This window comes from Panthera onca, chromosome D3, assembly GCF_046562875.1.
Source record: "Panthera onca isolate mPanOnc1 chromosome D3, mPanOnc1 haplotype 2, whole genome shotgun sequence".
NCBI classification, from domain to species: domain Eukaryota; kingdom Metazoa; phylum Chordata; class Mammalia; order Carnivora; family Felidae; genus Panthera; species Panthera onca.
This window is the reverse complement of record NC_138350.1, coordinates 13,257,806-13,278,649: the sequence shown is the minus strand read 5'-3', so window position 1 is coordinate 13,278,649 and position 20,844 is coordinate 13,257,806. Positions and strand designations below refer to the sequence as shown.

The following is a 20,844-nucleotide window of genomic DNA, read 5'->3' as shown; positions in this document are numbered from 1 at the left end:
GTGCTCACGTGCAGGGGAGGGGCAGAGAGAGAGGGATTGAGAGTTGCTGGGCTGTGCCTCACCGTCCGTGAGATCATGACTTGAGCCGAAATCAAGAGTCGGACGCTTAACTGATGGAGCCACCCAGGAGCCTGCAAATATATTTTAAGCTATAACGATGACAGTATGCTTTGGGTAACGAGTGAAACCAAGCAAAAATATATTTACGTTTAACCACTTTTCCTCACCCCATCCACAGAGTCTCCTGTCGCTCGTTAGCAGCCGGGGGCGTGTCTTCCGAACCGTTCTCTGCTCACGCGCACGTGGATTGCCTTTCTTTTGTTAATGTTGCTAGTTTTTATATAACTAGTTTTCCTTTCTTGTGTCAAGGCATCTCTCTATAAGCGTGGGTTCACGTCCATCTATTTCTAAAAGAATTTGTGAATTTGTGAATATTTGCATGTGAATTAAGATTCACATAGTGCAAGAGGGTTTAAATGAAACGTTTCTCTGCTGTACTTTTCATCTCCGTGGCTTATTTATTTTATACCTGGAAGTTTGTACCTCTTAATCCCATGAAAAATGCAGCATTGGGAATATAGTTAATAATATTGTGATCACTTTGTACGGTGACAGATGTCACTGCCCTTCCCCACTTATGATAGTGCATAATACATAGAATTGTTGAATCACTGGGTTGTACACTTGAAACGAATCCAATACTGTAGGTTGATTATACTTCAGTTAAAAACTAAAAAAAAAAAAAAGCAAAAAAATGTTTCTCCCACCTTTCTTTCCCACTCCTCACTCTTCCCTTCCCTGGAATATTAGGAATCCTCCCAGAGAGTGTCTGCAGGTATAAAGATATGTAGGGGTGCCTGGGTGGCTCAGTCGGTTAAGCGTCTGACTTTGGCTTAGGTCATGATCTTACAGTTCGTGGGTTTGAGCCCCACGTCGGGCGCTGTGCTGATAGCTCAGAGCCTGGAGCCTGCTTCGGATTCTGTGTCTCCCTCTCTGTCTGCCACTTCCCCACTCATGCTCTGTCTCTCTCAAAAATAAATAAACATTAAAAAAGTTTAAAAAAAGATTTAAAGATATGTAAATGTAAACATTTCCCACATGCGTGGGAAACTATTTATTTTTATTTATCAATGTATCTCAGAGACTGCTCTGTATGAGTAGGTAGCACGCTTCCTCATTTTACTTTATAGCTGCATAGTTTCCTTGTGTGCATATACCTGCATTTATGAATCTCCTGCTGATGGACCCAGGGTGTTTTCCATCTTTTCCCATTGCAAGTAGAACCGTAAGAAATATTCTTTTTACAGTCGCTTTGCACAGGATGGTGTCTCTAGGTGAGTTCTTAGAAGTGCAGTTGTTGGGTCCAAGGATTTGTGCAGTGGAAATGTGGAAGATTGCAGCCAAAAGGCTCCCCTCAATAAAGTGCTACCAGTGTGTGTCCCTCCTCACTGCTGTGACACCAGTCTTTAAAGTAGGAGTTGCAGGGGAGCAGCGCGTGGGTGGCTCAGTGGGTCAAGCAACTGACTCTTGATTTTGACTCAGGTCATGATCTCACGGTTGGTGAGTTCGAGCCCCACGTAGGACTATGTGCGGACAGTGTGGAGCCTGCTTGGGATTCTCTCTGTCTCTGTCTCTGTCTCTCTTTTTCTGCCCTTCCCCCTGCTTGCTCTCTTTCTCTGTCTGTCAAAGTAAATAAACTAAAAAAAATAGAATAGGAGTTGGATGGTTTTTGGGCAGGGTGAAGGCAATGGGGAGATTCTTGCTTGTTCTCCTATGGTGGTGTCTCTGAGATGTGTCCTCTGTTCTCCTCCGTGTCTCCCCAGAGCAAGCTGGTGAAATACTTCAGCCGACAGCTGTCCTGCAAGAAGAAGGTGGCCCTGCAGGAACGCAACGCCGAGCTGGACGGCTTCCCCCAGCTCCGGCACTGGTTCCGGATCGTCGATGTGCGCAAGGAAGTCCTAGAGGTGACTAGAGACTGTCCCCTGTCCCCTGCCCCTTACTGGCCGATGCTCGTCCCTCGGAGAGATGGTTTTGCCTGTGCCTGGCACACGGTAGGCCCTCCATAAATATGCGTTGGGTGAAGGCACAGAGGATCTTCGATGCTGTCCAGATGGTTAAGAGTGTGGGTCTCCATTCAACTGGGTCCTCTTCCAGCCCTGCTACTCATTAGCTCAGTCACCGTGGCCAAATCACGTTACCTCTCAGACCAGTGCTGCCCAGAAGAACCTTCTGCTACGGTGGAAATGTTTTGTACCTGTGCTGTCCGATACGGTAGCCACGGCCACGTGTTTGCTCTTGAACACTTGTATTGTGATTAGTGCGTGTGTCATTAGTGTGGCCAGTGGCCACCATATTGGGCACCCCAGACTGAGGGCCTTACTTTTCTCATCTGTTAAGTGGGGTAATGATGGTCTCCTCTTCTGAAGTAGCTCGTATGACAAAATGAGATGATCCATCTAAAATGTTACACTCGCTCTCTGGCACCTAGTAGCATTCAGCAAGTATCAGCTTGTTATTATTGTTGAAAACTTTGGTAGTAATAGGAGTGGACCACGTCCCGAAAATCTCAAGGAGGGTGAGATTTTGTCCTACCCTCTTGGATCCCAGGTCACGGCTGTTTCTAGTAGCCAGTCCAGCCCGTCCCAGTGAAACCCACTTCATTGAACACATGGGGCCAGGCATTGTCCTAAGGGTTTTACACCCAGGATCTCAACTGTTGAGGCTGTTCAGACCCTCACAATGACCTTTTGAGGTGGGGACCATTATCCCCATCGTGTGGATCTGGAATCTGAGGCTCAGAGATGAAGCGGCTTCCCTTGCTAGTGGGTGGATGGGTCTGGAAGCTTGGAAGGACTCTGGAGCATGTGGGAGGCACTGTGATTTATCTCCCTCTTCCTCTGGCCTGGGACTCTCTGAGCTGGGTAGGAGCGAGGGTGCTGGGGGCCCCTGGGTGGCTCAGTCAGTTAAGCTTCTAACTTGGGAAGTTTGGGAAGCTGACTGCTGTCAGCTCAGAGCTGGCTTCAGATCCTCTGTCCGCCTCTACTTCCAGAGGGGGATGAATGAATGAATGAATAAACATGAATGTTTATTCTCAAAAATGAGTAAACATGAATAAAATGAATAAACATGAATAAAAATGAATAAACATGAATAAAATGAATAAACATGAATAAAAAGGAGAGGCCCCCCCCCCCCTCCCACCACCTGCAGGACCAAATGCCATTTCTCTCAGTGCACACTTCTTGCTTGAAACGGCCTTTGTTTTTTCCAGACCTTGACCTCTATGACAGCTCACCTGAATCCTCCCCCCCCCGCCCCCCCCCCCCCGCCCCCCCCCCCCCCCCCCCCCCCCGCCCCGGATCCTGAGCTAGACAGAGGACCCGCACATTGCCCCATCCCTGCCCCCCATTTCACGCATGCGCACTAGATGGTGTTTGATTCTATGTTATTTCATTCCCAGGATGGAGGTTTCATGTGAATATTCTTAAAATGAAAGGTCACATATAACTACAGGCAGAACATCTTATTTTATTTTAAGTTTATTTATTTTGAGAGAGACAAAGCACGAGTGGGGGCGGTGGGGGAGAGAGGGAGAGAGGGAGAATCTCAAGGAGGCTCTATGCTGTCCTCAGAGCCGGAGGCGGGGCTTGAACCCATGAAGCCGCGAGATCATGACGCCAGCGAAACCAAGAGTCAGGCGCTTAACCGACTGACTCCCCCCCAGGCACCCCCAGATAGTACATCTTACTTGCACGAGCCAATTCACTTCTGGGAGGCTTTTGGGACCATGTATTTATCAAGTGGGATCAATACAGAAACACAGTCTTCTAGGCCAGGGGTTGAAAACTGGTGGCCCCTAAGCTGTATGCGATACACAGACATTTTTTCTTTGTCTGATACAGCATTCTCAAAATTTTTTTTTTCAGCTAATATTTAACAGCTAAAGAGTTTGCATTAAAAAACCCAGATCTCTGACTTCTCCTGAAAAAATTCGAATTGCTGAACACACCGACCTAAATTCCCGTCTGGTGGCAATGAGCTGAATTTTGCTGCCCCGTGGATCTTACAGGTCCCTACTGGTTAGCAGTTTTGCTCATGTACATTTACCTGGCCTGCAGGTGCCCCAGCTCTGGCTCCTACAGTAGTCTGTTCCCGTCCTGGGTCCAAGGCCACTAACCGGGGGATAGGGAGGGAGCTGGGCTTCCAGCCCTCTGACTGCAGCTCCTGTGTGAGTCCCCCCCCCCCCCCCCCCAGGTCCCCTTTCTGAGGAGGAACCAACAGTATGGAAAAGGCTCCCAAGCAACTGCCTGAGTTCCTTTCTTCCTGTGTGACCCTGGGCAAGTGGACTAACCTCTCTGAATTTTAGCATCCTAATTACAGACTAATGGTGCTGATAAAAATACTTACTTTATGTGGTCTTTGTGACAAAAGAAAATCCAGGAAAAGCACTTAAAACAGTGCTCCATCCACTTCATTTTCATTTATTATTATTCTTTTATCAAACAGACGTGCATCTTCGCTTTTAGTCTGGGTTGTTAAGGCTTTGTCCATTTTTGATGTCATTATTACTTCTGTGATTTTTTTTCTGTGACCCCAACTTTTCAGTGAAAATCGGATATTTGGGGGGTAAATTATGGGATTACAGTGCACAAGTGAGTCCTGCAGCGAAGAGGAGAATTCTTTAATGTTGTGAATGAGTTCTTCTAAATATGATTCATTTTGTACCTTCAGATCCTGGACTATCACTTTTCTTAAAGTGGGGTTTATGTGCACTGTGTCCCTATATGAGAAACCCCGATTACCGTTCTCTCCTGCTCCCTGCCCTAGTGCGCTGGAAGGGCACTGATTGGGCTTCGTGGCTTTTGCCCTGCCTCTGTTTTGTGGCGGGGGGGGTGGTGGATTTTTTTTTTTTACTAATGCGGTTTTCCCCCTTCTGGCTGCCAGTTTATGTGTGTGCATTGGGGATGTGTGTGTGTGTGTGTGTGTGTGTGTGTGTGTGTGTGTGTGTGTGTGTGGAGGGGGTGGGGGGGCGGGGTAGGTGTCCGATTTTGTTGTAATACACAGATATGGCCACAAGAGGACAGAAGTAATCCACAATGTTGTCCTAGAGTCTCCATCTTTAGGTATTTAAAATTCTTATTTAAATAGTAATATATGTAAAAACATTGGATACCATTAACTGCTATAAAACGAAGGCTATCCATTTGATACACAGGTATAGATGTCAATGCATAAATATGCATAAATGCATGAAGATGCATAAGTATCAAAGTTTGACAAATTTAAAGGTACATCTATCTATATTATGGTGTCCAGGGACACATCATTTTGGGAAAGGGGGTGTGGGAAGGGACACCTGCCCAAGACATTTATAGCTGGCAATCCTACTGGTTCTGTTCCCAGCTGATCTCTCCAGAGGTGTCCCTGTCCCCACCCCGTGCTATACCCCAGCCTTACCATTTTGTCTTAGAATACAGACCCATGCCCTTAGAATACAGACCATGCCCATTTTGTCTTAGAATACAGACCCATGCCATACAGACTGGCTCAGTCACCAGTCCAGTTTCATTTCCAGCACATACCCACAGTGTTCCAGATTACTGCCCCTTAGGGTTCCTAAAGCCCCAGTCTGGAATCTCGAATGGGTGGCTGGGGAGGACAGCCACCAAGAGACTTGGGCCATCCAGTTTGCTCTGCTCCAAGTTTGCCCTGGACTGGGGACAAGCCAAGCTGAACAGGAGACACAGAGGGCCATCCAAAGACAAGGAAAGTGGAGCCCTGCCCATAAAGACTTCAGAAGCTACCCAGGGGGACAGATAATTAACTATCACCATCTATGGAGCGCTAGCTATGTGCTAAAGATAGGCACTACCTTACAAAGTACAAGCACTTAAGACACCCATTGTAAAGGTGAGTAAAGTGAGGTTCAGAGAGGGTAAGTGACTTGCCCGAGGCAATGAGTGGCAAAGCTGAGATTCAAACCTCAAACGGAGGCCTGTTGGACCCAGGAGTCAGAGGCCCAACCTTCCACACAGGGCCGGGTGTTCCACTGGGTACCACTAGAGGGCAGCACGGAGGCTCAGCCCACTTTCCTTCCCTCTGAGTGCTTGAGGTCCCTTCACGTTCACCGAGCTCCTTACTTCCCTCCTGCAGGAAATCACCCCTGGCCAGCTGAGTCTGGAGGACCTCTTGGAGATGACAGATGAGCAGGTGTGTGAGACCGTGGAGAAATACGGAGCCAACCGGGAGGAGTGTGCCCGCCTCAATGCCTCCCTCTCCTGCCTCCGCAACGTCCACATGTCAGGTGAGCGGGCCTTGGGGATGGAGACCCCTCCCCAGCACATCTGCCTCGGTTCCTCCAGATTTCTGTGCCCACTCTGCAGGCCAGGATGAGACGGAGTCAGCTTTGGATGGTAAATTCCACTCATGAGCAGAGGAGAGAAGGGCAGTGGTGGGTCAACTCTTGGAAGCTCTTGCTCAAGGAAGAGCTGAGGTCAGAGAGCATTTGGATCTGGATAATAAGGGCCCAGATGTGGAAACACAGGGTGTGCATAGGTGATCAGTGTCTTTTTACCAGAGACATTCTTAAATGCCTTTGTATTTGGGTCTGCATCCATCTAACTTCTTATTTTATCTTATTATTATTATTATTATTATTTTACCTAAACCATATACATTCATTGTAAAACAAAACAGAAAATAGATCAAAAGAAAATGACTGTCCAAGCTCTACCCCCTAGGGAACTTACTGTTGTCATTTTGGTAAGTGTTTTGGTGTAATCATTACAGACAAGTGGGTATGTGCATAACTATTTAAAAAAAATTTTTTAATGTTTATTATTAAGAAACAGAGAGAGACAGAGCATGAGAATGGGAGGGGCAGAGAGACGGGGGAGACACAGAATCGGGAGCAGGCTCCAGGCTCTGAGCTGTCAGCACAGAGCCTGGTGTGGGGCCCGAACTCACGATCCGCGAGATCATGACCTGAGCCGAAGTCGGACTCTCAACCGACTGAGCCACCCAGGTGCCCCACGTAACTATTTAAAAAAAATTTTTTTAATGCTTTATTTATTTATTATTATTTTTTAATGCTTTATTTATTTTTGAGAGAAAGAGAGACAGAGCATGAGTGAGGGAGGGGCACAGCGAGAGAGGGACACAGAAAACGAAGCGGGATCCAGGCTCTGAGCTGTCAGCACAGAGCCTGGTGTGGGGCTTGAACTCACGATCCACGAGATCATGATCTGAGCCGAAGTCGGACTCTCAACCGACTGAGCCACCCAGGTGCCCCACGTAACTATTTAAAAAAAATTTTTTTAATGCTTTATTTATTTATTTATTTATTATTATTATTTTTTAATGCTTTATTTATTTTTGAGAGAAAGAGAGACAGAGCATGAGTGAGGGAGGGGCACAGCGAGAGAGGGACACAGAAAACGAAGCGGGATCCAGGCTCTGAGCTATCAGCACAGAGCCCGATGCGGGACTCCAACTCACGAGCGGTGAGATCATGACCTGAGCCGAAGTTGGACGCTTAACCAACTGAGCCACCCAGGCGCCCCACATAACTATTTTTAAACAATAGAATTAGGATTATCCATGCACATTTTGAAACCTGTTTTTTTTTTCACCTCATGAAATAACTTCTGTGACTTGTTTCATCAGTTTGGGGTCCAAATTGTTAAGAAATAAATTCAACTGGAGATCAGTTGCGAATCAGGCAGCATCCTTTCCAGCAAGTAGAGAAGTTGTACAAAATGGAAGGTTTTTACAGGCAGGAGGGAGGGACAAGGGAGTTCTTAACAAAACAAAAAGGAAGATTGTTTCAGTAGAGGTTAAAACTAATTAAGTCCGGGTTTGCTATCTTGGGAGAATGACTCAGTTTGGGGCATGTTTTTTTCTTTCTTAACATCTTCTTTCTTTGATCTTTCCCATTAATTGCTCAGGCCCCTGTTTGCCTTCATTAGTGGGACATCAGATATCATCCTCTTGAGGCCTCCTGCTTCTCCCTAACCTCATGATTTCCCCACAAATTCTGGGGCCTTTGCAGTCCTAAGGGGTCAGCTGGGCAAACACCAGCCAAAGGGTTATTGGTCCGTCTGCCTGCTTGTTTCCGTTTCGGCCACAAGGTGTCACTGTAGAGCTTTAGTCTGGGGCAGTCAGGCAGGTGCTTATTCACAGATGCCTTTGCTGGATTCAACGTGGCGCATTCAACAAGTATTTACTGACTACTGTGTTCTGTTCCAGCAGGGCTGGAATACAGCAGTGAAGGAAAGAGAACATTTATGACACAGGTTATTGGCCCAGATCCCCATGCATGCCCTTTTGTATTCTTTCTTCCTAGCAGATCCTTATCCAAGCTACAATCAAAGGGACCCTGAGTTGGGGGCTGTCCTGTCATTGAAGGATATGGTAGCATCCCTCGCCTCTACCTGCTAGGTACCAGGAACACCCTCTCTTCCCCCAGTCCCGGTCATGACAAACAAAAATGCCTCCAGATAGTCTGGTGAACATTGCCACGTAGCTTTCCAGAAAGTTCGTCTCAATTTATGCCCCTCCCCTGTCCTTCCTCCTTGCCCCCTAACAATGCAGGAGAGTGAGGACTGAGGTTAGGTTCTTAATTGCTTTCCAGAGTTCAGTTTGCATCTTCTCACAGAGTTGTGCTACTGAGTTTGGAGAAGCCCTTGTAAGTGGAGCTGCCCTCCGTGGGTTGAACACTCAGCCTTTGTGACATCCTGGGCTGGGTGAAACCTTGAGAGGGCCTCTAATCTGCTGTTTTTCAGTTTTGATCTAGATGCGCAGAAATGAGGGGCGCCTGGGTGGCTCAGTTGGTTGAGCATCTGACTCGTGATTTTGGCTCAGGTCACGATCCCAGGGTTGCAGGATCGAGCCCTGCGTCGGGCTCGGCACTGAGCGTGGAGCCTACTTAAGATTCTTTCTCTTTAAAATAATAATAATAGGGGCACCTGGGTGGCTCAGTCGGTTGAGCGTCCGACTTCGGCTCAGGTCATGATCTCACAGTCTGTGAGTTCGAGCCCCGCCTCGGGCTCTGTGCTGACAGCTCAGAGCCGGGAGCTGCTTCGAATTCTGTGTCTCCCTCTCTCTCTCTCTGCCCCTCCCCCGCTGATACTCTGTCTCTCTCTCTCTCTGGCAAAAATAAATAAACATTAAAAAAATTAGAATAATAATGATAAAGATACACAGAAATGAATCAGATTTACATTATACACACATATACACAATGTACCCACACAGGTACGTAACTGAAATGAGTCTCACGGAATAAGGAATTACCATCAAACTCATTCTTACCATGCACACTATTTAATATTCTTTGCTTTTTTATTCTGTGTCACTTACCAAATACTGGTAATGACTGCCACTTTTATGTCACACGTCACTTACAGGTTGTGAGCCATGGTTTGGGAAACACTGATCTCTTTGATCCTTGTGGGGAAGAAGAAAATTTCCCCCTACCCTTCTTGGTACTGGGCTGGGAGGGCCTCTATAATATAAGACAGATTAACAGGAGAAAAACAAACAAGGTCTATATACATGGAAGAGCCCAGGAAAACTGAGTAGCTCGTCAGAGTGGCCCGTCTCTAGCTAAAGACAAAAGAGGGTGTTAGATGGGGTGTGGGAGGCAGTTATGGGACGTGACCAGGAAAAGCACAATTAACAAGGGTAAGGTGGTTGTGCGAAAGAAGTCTCTGCCGTCTCCACTGATAGGAGTTTGTAGAGATTTAGAGTCACGTTTCTGATGCTGACGTGTGGAGGTTTCCCTTGTAAATGTCAACGTCTTTTATAAAAGCGTGACTTCTAATCCGTTTTCAGAGCTTCACCTGTGTCTGCTGTTTCTTAAAAATAACCAGCCTAGGGGCACCTGGGTGGCTCAGTAAGTGTCCGACTTTGGCTCAGGTCATGATCTCACAGTTCGTGAATTCGACCCCTGCATCAGGCTCTGTGCTGACAGCTCAGAGCCCGGATCCTGCTTCCGATTCTGTGTTTCCCTCTCTCTCCCCCCCTCCCCTCGTGTTCTGTCTCTGTCTCAACAATAAATAGAAAGCATTAACAATTAAAAAAGATGATCAGCCTAAAATAACCCTTATGCCGAAGAGACATGCTTTGGGGTGGCCGGTTCAGTTCCCCTTCACCCTCCATGCCTCTACCAACTCTTTCCCAGGCGGCTCAGATTCCGTCTACGGGTCCTGCCTCTGATGCCGGCCTTACGGCCTCTGGGGGCCTTGACGGCAGTGGCCAGGTGCTGCGCATTTGCCCAAACCCTGTGGCGCTTAGCACACAGGTCGGCATGAGGGGCAGCTCCACTCAGTACCGCATGGGGTGCGTCACATTGACTACAACCCAAAGAACTCTTTATTACTTGTTACAAGTAAGGGGAGCCCTCGAAGCATTGCCTCTCCCAACAACGAAACCGGGGGAGTTTGGAGCCGCGGGCGCGTGCGTATTCACAGAGGAGCTTGGCAAAGGACGTTTCGGTCTAGAATTGGGGCGAAAGACAGAGTCCAGGTCCTGGTTGATGGAAGTCACGGGGCCAGCCAGGGTCGGCATCCTCCGTACTCTGGCTCCAGTGAGTCCTATGTCCGCGTGCCCACAGGGACTGGAATCCTGCAAAAACAACACAAGAGTGGGCATTAGGTCAGTCTTTACTTTCGAAACAGCACTGGGAGTTTTACCACTGATTTACTGTCTCTGTAGCGGCTGGACTCTGTCGCAGCTTGGTAGTGGCTGTTTGTTTTTTACATTCTTTTGTTCCCCTAAAGTCATTAACTACTGAGGTATGTTTTTCTGCAATTTTTATGTATCGCAGGGGGTTCTGCAAGAAAAGTGCTTGTGCGAAGAGGTGCCTGTCAGGCGTCGATCACAAAATGGCTGGGGTCCTAACCTGGCTTCTCTGATGTTAAGAAAGCTGTATCTCGTCTTCTCTGGGGACCCCTCACTCTGTCTTGTCTACACACTCAACTCCAAGTTCCCTTAATGTCGTATTTTATTTCTCCTCTTCCTGTACACAGCGGGGACACTTGTCACATTTTAATTTAAATTTCAGCCTTTGGGGGGGGTGAGTTTTTAAAATTTTCTAATTTTTGTAATTTTATTTTTGAGAGGGAGGCAGAGCACAAGTAGGGGCGGGGCAGAGAGAGAGGGAGACACAGAATCTGAAGCAGGCTCCAGGCTCCGAGCTGTCAGCACAGAGCCCAACGCGGGGCTTGAACCCACGAACCATGAGATCGTGACCCGAGCCGAAGTCGGACACTTAACCCACTGAGCCACCCAGGTGCCCCGTTTTTTTTTTTAATTAAAAAAATGTTTATTTATTTTTGAGAGAGCACAAGTAGTGGGCTCTGTGTTGACAGGCTGACAGCAGTGAGCCTGATGTGGGGCTTGAACTCAGGAACTGTGAGATCATGACCTGAGCTGAAGTTGGAGGCTCAACCAGGGTGTCCTGGGATGCCTGTCTCCCCCTCCACAGGACAGGGATCGTACCTCTTCTTGCGAACCATTTTACTCCCGGCCAGACGTCAATATCTGTAGGGACTTAGTAAATATTTCTGAATTGCTACCTGAAACCCATGCAGATCACCAGTGGCTTAAAGTGCATGGTCTTTTGCATGGTTTGCAAAGTAGCTTAGGACTTGGCTTCTATTTGGAGCCCCACCATTCCCATTTCCCCCTCAAGCCTTAAACGTATTGGACGAGTCTACTGGTTACTTAGCGTTTCCCAGGTCATGCACGGATTTCACACCTTGGCACAGGCGCACTACCTGGAATCCCCTTTCTCTTTGTTCTCCCAGTTAATCCCTCCTCAGACCTGACTCCTGCCTCAAAGCCTCTGCACTTTGTTGAATGGGTGAATGAATGAATACTTCTGTCACCAGCTGACCGTATCTTACAGCGATTGTCAGTCTCCTCTCCTTACTCCCTCATGCGACTGTGATCTTCCCTAGGGCAGGCACCCTGCTAGTCACCCTTTGAATGGATGTATCAAATCTGAGCCTTGCTCCTGGCTCAGATTGCCCAGGTGGAGGAAAGATCCGGGAAGCTGCTTGATGTGCTTGCTACCGCTCTCCACCAGGGGGAAGCAGTGAGCCATCCTCGACCAGTGCTTTTAAATATTCTCTCAGAGACGATCATCATTCCTTAGAAACTTCTAATGATCTCAGGAGCTGTGTGGTTCCACCATTCCCTGCCCTTCACTTTAACCAAAAATGTCCCAAGCTAGGGAACAAGCTAGTGTCTTTCTCACCAGACTTTTAGACTTAAGCGTCATACCATATTTATTGGCCTTGGTGGCCCCAGCTCTCAGCCAGAGGACTGGGGTCCTTCACAGTGGTGAAGTCAGATATCTTACATTCTGGTGGGTAGTGGTGATTCAACGCATGTTTGTTAAATCACTGAAGGAATACAGGTCATATTGAGAAAGTCGTGGAATCAAATGGAGAGCGGGAAGCTTTATGCCTGGCAAAGTGTATAATCTTGGCCTGTCTCTCTCTTAGAGGATCGAGCATCTTTTATTTTAGACTTGGGACTCTAATCTTAGTTTCCTCCTTGGATGTTGGGGGTTTCTTTATTTCCCAGTGTCCAAGAAGCCTCGAAGTTAGGAAAAAAACTACCCCTTCCTCCCATCTGTGAGCGTATTAGATCAGCCTGAGCCTGAAACCGAAGAATACCCAATTGTTCTTTCAACAGGTTCAGGGGACCCCAAAGCCATAATGCCTTAATCTTTTCTTGTCATATCAGATGTGGCCTGAAACCAAAAAAACCATTCATAAATCCATTCAAAATGTATTGAATGCCTGCAGTATGTCAGGCACTGTTCTGATCTCTGAAAGTGCACACTTCATGTCTGTCCTCAAGGGGCTTACATGCTATGGGGGGGGGGGGGAGACAGATGACACATTATAATCGTAATAAGCAAGTACATTACAAAGTGTGTTAGGATGAGTGCTGTGGGGGAAAGAAAAAGTGGAGCATTGTCAGGGGGGGTGGCCGTGCCCTCCAGGAACAGGAAGGGGGCAGGTTGTCCTATGAAATAGCATGATGAGGGCAAGCCTCCTTCCTCTTCCGTTTTCCTTTCTGCTTCCCCTTCTCAGTCCTTCAGTGTCTGCCAGCAGAATGGAGTCTGGAATGAGACGAACCCGGGTTCTGCTAAATTCTGGGTCAGCCCCCTATTAGCTGTACGATTTTGAGTACGGCATCTCGCGGTTCGGAGCTTAGTTTTCTCGGTATGAGGATAAACATGATGAGCATTTTCACCCATGGGTCATTGGTAGGATTGCATGAGGCGATACGGGCAAAGCACAGGGCCTGGCTTGGATTCGATGCACGGTAAGTCTCACTGTTACCGTTACTGTCATTGTCATACCATCACCCCTGCCCCCTGTACTGCATTTCCACCAACATTGTCGCTGTCCCCATCCCCATCCCCACCACCATCACCGGGGTCCTCTGGCCTTTTTCTGCCTCCAACTCGTTTCCCTCAACCTTCTTTCCATCCTTCTCTCTTTTTTTCTCCCAAGGGCCTCTGGCCTTCGGTTTTCTCTAATTCCCTTCCCTCTGAGCCACTGTCTCCCTCAACACTGCTGCTTCTTTAGAACCTGTTTACCCCCTCTGTTTGACTTCATTGCTCTCTAGAGGTGACCCACCTTTCCCTGGCCAAAAACATTAAACAGAGAAGCCCAAGCAATTTTTCCATGGCACACAGCCCCATTTTCTCCATCATGGTCGCCACAGAGCTAAGGTCCTAGGGTGAAATTGATTTGTTTCTGGAAGAGTGTGTTCCTGCCCTTTGCTCCCCCTGCCCCCTCCAGCCCCAGACCGGAGACCTCAGGCCTGAAGACAACAGGCTCCCTCCTTTCCTCTCTGGGTCACACACACAGCTGGGTATCAAAGAAGGGCCTGGAAGGGACAAGGCTCAGATATCAGAATACAGATGCTGTGCTTTTTCTCTCTCTTGTTTCCTCTTTGCCCTTATTCTTCTTGGTCTTTGGGCTGCTTTCAGGCCAATAATGGGCAGTCATTTGCATGTTTGCTTTCCCAAGGAAAAAACCCCAGGTTCCAGATGATGGAAGACCTTGCTTTTCTCCTTCCTTTCTTCCACACTTCCTTATCAAGCACTCAGTGTCTATCAGGTGCTGTGCTAGTTTCCAGGGCTTGGGGACTTTCTCAGGCTTCAGGGTAGAGCTGGGACCCAAAAGCAGGAGGAGGAATTCTCCTAATGACTCGGTGGGGGGGGGGGTGCGGTGGGAGCACGCAGAAGTGCCTTGGGGCAGGAGGGATCAGGTGGCATCCTAGGCTCAGAGAGCCCAGTGGAACTGCACGGAGCTTGCACTGCAGGGTTTTGAGCCGAAGATGCATGATCATCCAGTTTGCAGACCAACACTCTGGCTGCAGAGGGTGGCCTAGACTGAGTTTTTGGGAAGTGCAGGAGGAGGCTGGGGGTGGGGGCGTGCGGGTGTTGCAGGATTGTGGCGCGCAAAGGTCAGGAAGGAATTCTTGAGAGGTTGTATGGTGCAACTTTGTAAGCTTATTTGAGTAGCTCGCGGACAGGACCCGTGGGCCCAAAGGGCTGCACTTTTGCTGTACGAAGCTGGTGATTATACGCTTAGTGCTCGAGGGGATTATATGCTGCGTGCAGGGAATAGTAGATCATAAATGTCTTCGAATCTCTACTCATAAAACCGCTTTCACAAGATTTTTCCCGTGCTTCTCATTGAGCTTGACGTTAATTATGGGTGAGATGTGCAGGCAGTCATGAGACCCTTGAAGAATGTAGCCACCGGCACGTATCTGATCCTTATCGGAACTGTGCAGGCTGAAGTTCAGCCTGCTGAGCTAAGGGTGAACGTTTTTCTGCTTCTGCCCCTCATCACAGGGAGAGAGAAGAGGCCGGGGCACCCCATACCCCTGCAGCCTCTCGGAGCTCCCTTTTGTCAGCTCCCCTCCCTGCCAGCTCCTCTTCGGGCACGTCCAGAGGGAGAACTGGCAGCCAGGAGGAAAACAGGATGCAAAATGGCCCTGAAATAGGACAGCCTCAGATGCTCTCTTGTTTCTTCCCAGTTTGGGCTTTGAACGGAGGCCACTAGAACCCTGCCTTCACTACAGCCTTCCTTAGACTGGAACAAAGACTAAGAGCCGTCTTGATTGCCCCATTGTTGTACTTGCTTCTAACTTTGGGCTGGCCGGGCAGCCCAGGGAGAGGGCCCCGCCCGAAGCGGCTGGTGTGTACCACACCTGAGTTTCTCTCTTTCCCTCATTGTTCGCTCCCCAGCCCTGATCCATAGGTTCCCCGGGGGCTGCTTACACAGACGTAGCACAAGGGAGAGGCACCGAATGCCACCTTACGTGCAAATGGCTCATTCGCTCCCAGGATGCATCCCAGTCTAACTTCCTGTCTGAGTCGCTGTCGGGGACGAGGACATAGTGGTGGCTAAAACCCACCGGCTTCCCGCTCTCATGGACCTCATATTCTAGGCTAGCTAGATTCATGTGATGAGTGAAACTTACATTCATGAAAATGAAATGAAATGAATTTTGTACAGTTAATAAAAAGTGAAAAAAGTTTTCACTTAATAAAAATTTTCACTCAGTTTTTCACTTAATCAAAAGTGAACAGATTCACTTTTTCCGTCTCACCAGCCACCTTAAAAATTCTTTTTAATGTCTATTTATTTTTGAGAGAGACAGAGAGACACAGAGCATGAGTGGGGGAGGGGCAGAGAGAGAGAGAGAGAGAGAGAGAGAGAGAGAGACAGAATCTGAAGCAGGCTCCAGGCTCTGAGCTGTCTGCACAGAGCACAACGCGGGGCTCGAACTCACGAACCATGAGATCGTGACCTGAGCCAAAGTTGGATGCTTAACCGACTGAATTACCCAAGAGCCCCTCATCAGCCACCTTTCTAGAGATCCATGGAGCAGCACGATGTCAGGCATTCCCATCACTGCAGAAGGTTCTACTGGACAGGGCCGCTCTAGAATGTATTGAGAGAAATGATAAAATAGGAAAAATGACAAATGGTGACCAGTTTCACGTAGAGAATTAAAGTGGGGTGATATCATGGTGATCAGGGGCCTGGCTTCGATGGGGTGGTCACAGTGGCTGTGTCAGAACAAACCAGCGAGGCAGAACCAGTAAGATAAGTACAGTGAAGAGATTATCGCAAAGGCTTGGCTTAGGGGGATTGTTGGGGCTGGTAGGTTAGACTCTCAGGAAGGGCTGGCTGGCATCCACATTGCTGTCCCCCTGTGTTCCCCTCCTTGCGAAGGACTGAATCAGGCCTATCCAGATTATTGAGGATAATCCCCCTTACTTAATAAAGTCGGCTGGCTGCTGACTTTAATCACATCTACAAAACACCTGCACAGCCTCACCCACATTGACGTTGGACTGAATAAGTGGGGACTACAGCCACGTCGACACAGCGAACTGACCATCACAGTGAGCCTCTCTGAGAAGGTGCCATTGAAACGAAGTCTCGAATGACCAGAAGTTACCAGGTGTGAAAAGATGGGGAGAAGAGCATTTTGAGAAGAGCAAATGAGTCATGCCAACCTCCAAAGCATTTTTTTTTTAACGTTTATTTATTTTTGAGACAGAGAGAGACAGAGCATGAACGGGGGAGGGTCAGAGAGAGAGAGGGAGACACAGAATCCGAAACAGGCTTCGGGCTCTGAGCTGTCAGCACAGAGCCCGACGCGGGGCTCGAACTCACGAACCGCGAGATCATGACCTGAGCCGAAGTCGGACGCTTAACCGACTGAGCCACCCAGGCGCCCCTCCAAAGCATTTTTAAGAAGCAGAAAAGAGGCCCTCATGGCTGAACCATAGGCTGTGCTCTGGTGACTTGTTGCTGTGTGACCGTCGACCCCCAAACTTAGTGACTTAGAACAACACGTGCATTGTTATCTCTTCACGATTCTCTGGGTTGCCTGGGCTCAGCTGGGTAGTTCTGTGGTTCCACGTTTTCTGTTGGCTGGGCTGGAACATTCAAGACGGCTCACGCCCATGGATGCCAGCTGGCGGTGGTAGCTGGTGGGAGTTGAGTTTGGGCTGTCTGCTGGGGCACCCACATGTTGCCTTTCCGTGTGGCTTGGGCTGCTTAGAGCGGGAGTAAGCGTTCCAAGAGGGGGCAAGTGGAAGCTGCCAGGTATCTTAGAAGCTAGTTCTGGAACAGATATGGTGTTGCTTCTGCTGGTAACTGTATCAGCAGGGGGCAGTGGGAGAGCAGGAACGCTGCGAGTGTAATGGAAAAAGGAATTTATCGTGGGACTCCAGACCTTATACAACTGTAGGAAGAGCTCAGGAAGTAAAAGTTCAGGAGGGGAGACTGAAGATTCAGAGAAAGGTCTCTAACCTGTCCTGATGCGGGTAAGCCCGCCTGGGGACATCTGGAGGGAAACCAAGAAGACGACTGGTGTAGACGCCTCTGGAAGTTTCTTAGATCTTTGGAGCTGTTGCCTCTGTGAGTTTGCAGGCCAGTGTCTGGTGTTGGATTTGAGGTCGCTGTTGGTCCCCAGGGCCCCGTGTCAGGATGAAGAGAGTTGGCCGTGGAGCAGGAGGAAGAGAGGATAAACCAGACCAGCACCCCTGCATCTGTCTCCTGCTGTCCCTGACCCGCGCATCAGAGCATCACAGCTGCAGCTTCACTTCACTTCCCAAATTCTGTGCAACTTTGGCCAATTTTAACCTGGAACCATACAGAGAAGGGGAATCTGGAGACGAGGGTGCCAGCATAGCCAAGCTGACAACACCCTAGACTGGTGCAGGGAGCAGGGGCGGCTGGAGAGAAGGTACGGGGGAGAGACAGGCAGGGACCAGCTCAGGAGCCTCAGAGCCATGGCAAAAAGCTTGGGTTTCTTCAAAACAGAATGGGAAGCTGTTGGAGAGGTTTTAAGAAGGGGATTGTCTTGGGGCACCTGGGTGGCTCAGTCGGTTATGTGACCGACTTCAGCTCAAGTCGTGATCTCACGGTTCGTGAGTTCGAGCCCCGCGTCAGGCTCTGTGCTGACAGCTCAGAGCCTGGAGCCTGCTTCGGATTCTGTGTCTCCCTCTGTCTCTGCCCCTCCCCCTCTCATGCTCTGTCTCTCTCTCTCTCTCTCTCTCTCTCTCTCTCTCTCTGTCAAAAACAAACATTAAAAAAAAAAAAGGGAATTGTCTTGACTTGATTTCATTCAACTCCTAAGTCAAGGACGGATGGGACTTAGGTACGTTTTGTCCATTGGCCACTCTCCCTTTCTCCTCCTTCATCCCTTAGTTCTGCTTCCCTTGGGCTTGGCCTCAACTTGCCCTGTTTATCTGAGTCTACCTTACCTTCCTTATCTGTAAAATGGAGGCTCTGGTAGTATCTTCCATAATTATGACACTACTGCCAGAAAAGAAGTGAGTTAATAGAAATAAACACACAGCCAGATGTCTGGCAAATTGCATGCTTACTACATAGTTGGCTATGATTATCTTTATTATTATTTTGAAAGTCAGAGCCCCCACCCCGCCCGCCAGCCTTTGTCTTACAGCCAGGGAAGCAGACCCCTCTCTGAGAAACCTGGTCCAGGGCTTAACCTGCCCTTCCCGATATAGCTGCTACTCTCACTTTCTTGCAGGCCACCTTTGACCCTTCTCTTTAGCCCCCTGCCACTTCATGCGGTCCGCTCTGGCTTTTGTGGGAAACCCCCAGTGGGAACAAAGAGGGCCTGGCTCCCGGCTATCATCTCTGATCTGAGCCATGGTCCTCCTTCTCTGTATTCCTTGCACCTGGGAGGTAAGAGAGCGGAAGCATTGGGCACAGAACTTGTACTGTGTAGTCTGCAGGGGCCGAAATGTTTGAGGATTGTGGGTCCCGCGTCCACTAAACCAGATGAACTGAATCAGACCCAAACTGTTAAATCTTAGAATCAGACCCCAGCTCCTTCCCCAGGCTCCTGGTTGGTCCATCTCCAGATGTCTTCATTAGCTCCTCACACCAGCTACCCTGACCTAATTGCATTTCCTTGAAAAGCCTGCCGCAGGGCCTTTGCACAGGCCATCCTTTCTGCCCGAAGTGTTCTCCCCTCATCTTTCCGTGGCTGGTTCCTTGTCATTTTGTTCTCAGCTCAAATGCCACCTTCCCAGAGAGTCCCACATCCGTCTCAGTCACTCATAGTCCCATTACTCTGTTTTATTTTCTTCACGGTTCCTATCACATCTGAAACGATTTTGTTTATTTGTTTGTTTCTCTACTCCTCACCAGAGCAGTGGTGCTCAGACCTGAATGTGCATCAGAATCCCCGGTAGGGCTCCCGGACTTTGTGTTTCAGCTGGTCTGGAGAAGCACCCAGACACCTGCGTTTTGTAACGAGTTCCCTGGGTGCTGCTAGTTTGGGGATGCCACTTTGGGAGCTGCTGTGCCAGAATTGTTCCAGAGCCTGGCTCAGAACTGTCGAGCAAAAAGTAGTCTGTGAGTGATCAGATGAATGATGGAGACCCATGAAAATAGTTAAGAGCAGATATTGGTTGGGTCCTTACAGAGGCAAGTGATGTGCCAGATAATTGACATGCAGCACGGGCTCATTTAATCCTTTCAACTTTTTTAAATATTTATTTAATTTTGAGAGGCAGAGAGAGACAGAGCGCGAGCAGGGGAGGGGCAGAGAGAGAGAGGGAGACACCGAATCCGAAGCAGGCTCCAGGCTCCAAGCTGGCAGCACAGAGCCCGACGTGGGGCTCGAACTCATGAACCGCGAGATCATGTCCCAGGCCGAAGTCGGACACTCAGCCGACTGAGCCACCCACCCCGGCGCCCCCTCATTTAATCCTTTCAGCAACCTCATGAGGTTCATATGATTATTCTTTCTGTTTACTGGTAAGAAAACTGAGGACCAGTGAGGTAGCCTCCTTGGCCCGGGTCACGTAGCAACTGAGTGAGTGTCAGAGCCCGGGTTGGAGCCCAGGTAGGTCTGGCTGCTGTTAAGCCAAGTCTCCTCCGGTAAGAAAGCCATTAAGAGATGGCTTCTCCTTTACCCTGCGGGCGGGGTTGGTCCGTATATTTCCATTTGCTCAGTTTGAGTGTGCATCCCCCTGGTGGTTATGCAGGGTAAAGCAGCTTAAACCAGAAATGAGATAAAAAGGCCTTATTTAGAGCCCCCGTATACATACTGAATAACAACGGTATTGCCTGTCCACAGAACCCTTCAGTTTTAGGAAGCCCCTGCCTGCCGGTGATCTTATTTGATCCTCACAGATGTACCAGTGGTGGGTAGACCAGGATGAGCACCCATTTCACAGGTGGGAAAACTGAGGCCAGCAGAGGGACACTTTGACTTGCTGCAGAGCAGGGGTTGGAACTGCAGAACCCGTTCCTGCTTCTCAGTGCAGAGCCCTTTCTGCTGTGGGCTGTTTGGGGATGCTGGCCGGGACCTCGTCGCCCCTCCAGGTTGAATCCCAGAGCTGCACAGCCGGGACGCTGCCCTGCGGTGGGTGTGGCTGGGAAGGGTCCGAAGTCCCTTGAGACTCCTCAGAGCCCTGGGAGGCTCCCCTTTCTCCCAGCAAGGGTCAGTCTCCCTCGGTGAGTATTTCTGCGCTGTTCTTAGCAATGGTTCTGAGAGAGAGTGGGTATGTGATCCTTGGGCATGCGATTATATTTGAAAAGCTGAGTCAATATGCAGGAGGAAGCAGGGAGGGCAGGGAGGATGGAGAGAAGCGTTATCGGGTGTTATTTTTAGGAACCATATTCCCTACCCACCCCCACCTCACGCCCCCAGTGTCCCAATATTGGGATGGCATTGCTGGAAATGAGATGGTCTCAGTTTGTTATGGTCATGCTTTTCACTCAGGTGGCCTTTTAAGGCGTTGTT

The 20,844-nt window shown here is 49.0% G+C and overlaps 1 protein-coding gene across 4 annotated transcripts in view; it reads left to right on the top strand.

Moving 5' to 3' along the window:
• Positions 1–20,844, top strand: part of KSR2 (kinase suppressor of ras 2) — a 440,326-nt gene that overhangs the window by 89,233 nt on the left and 330,249 nt on the right. For all 4 annotated transcript variants that reach the window (XM_078435742.2, XM_081790698.1, XM_081790699.1 and 1 more), the window contains exons 2-3: positions 1,824–1,964; positions 6,154–6,304. In XM_078435742.2, the coding sequence (XP_078291868.1) occupies positions 1,824–1,964; positions 6,154–6,304 (292 nt within the window). The remainder of the gene's footprint in view (positions 1–1,823; positions 1,965–6,153; positions 6,305–20,844) is intronic.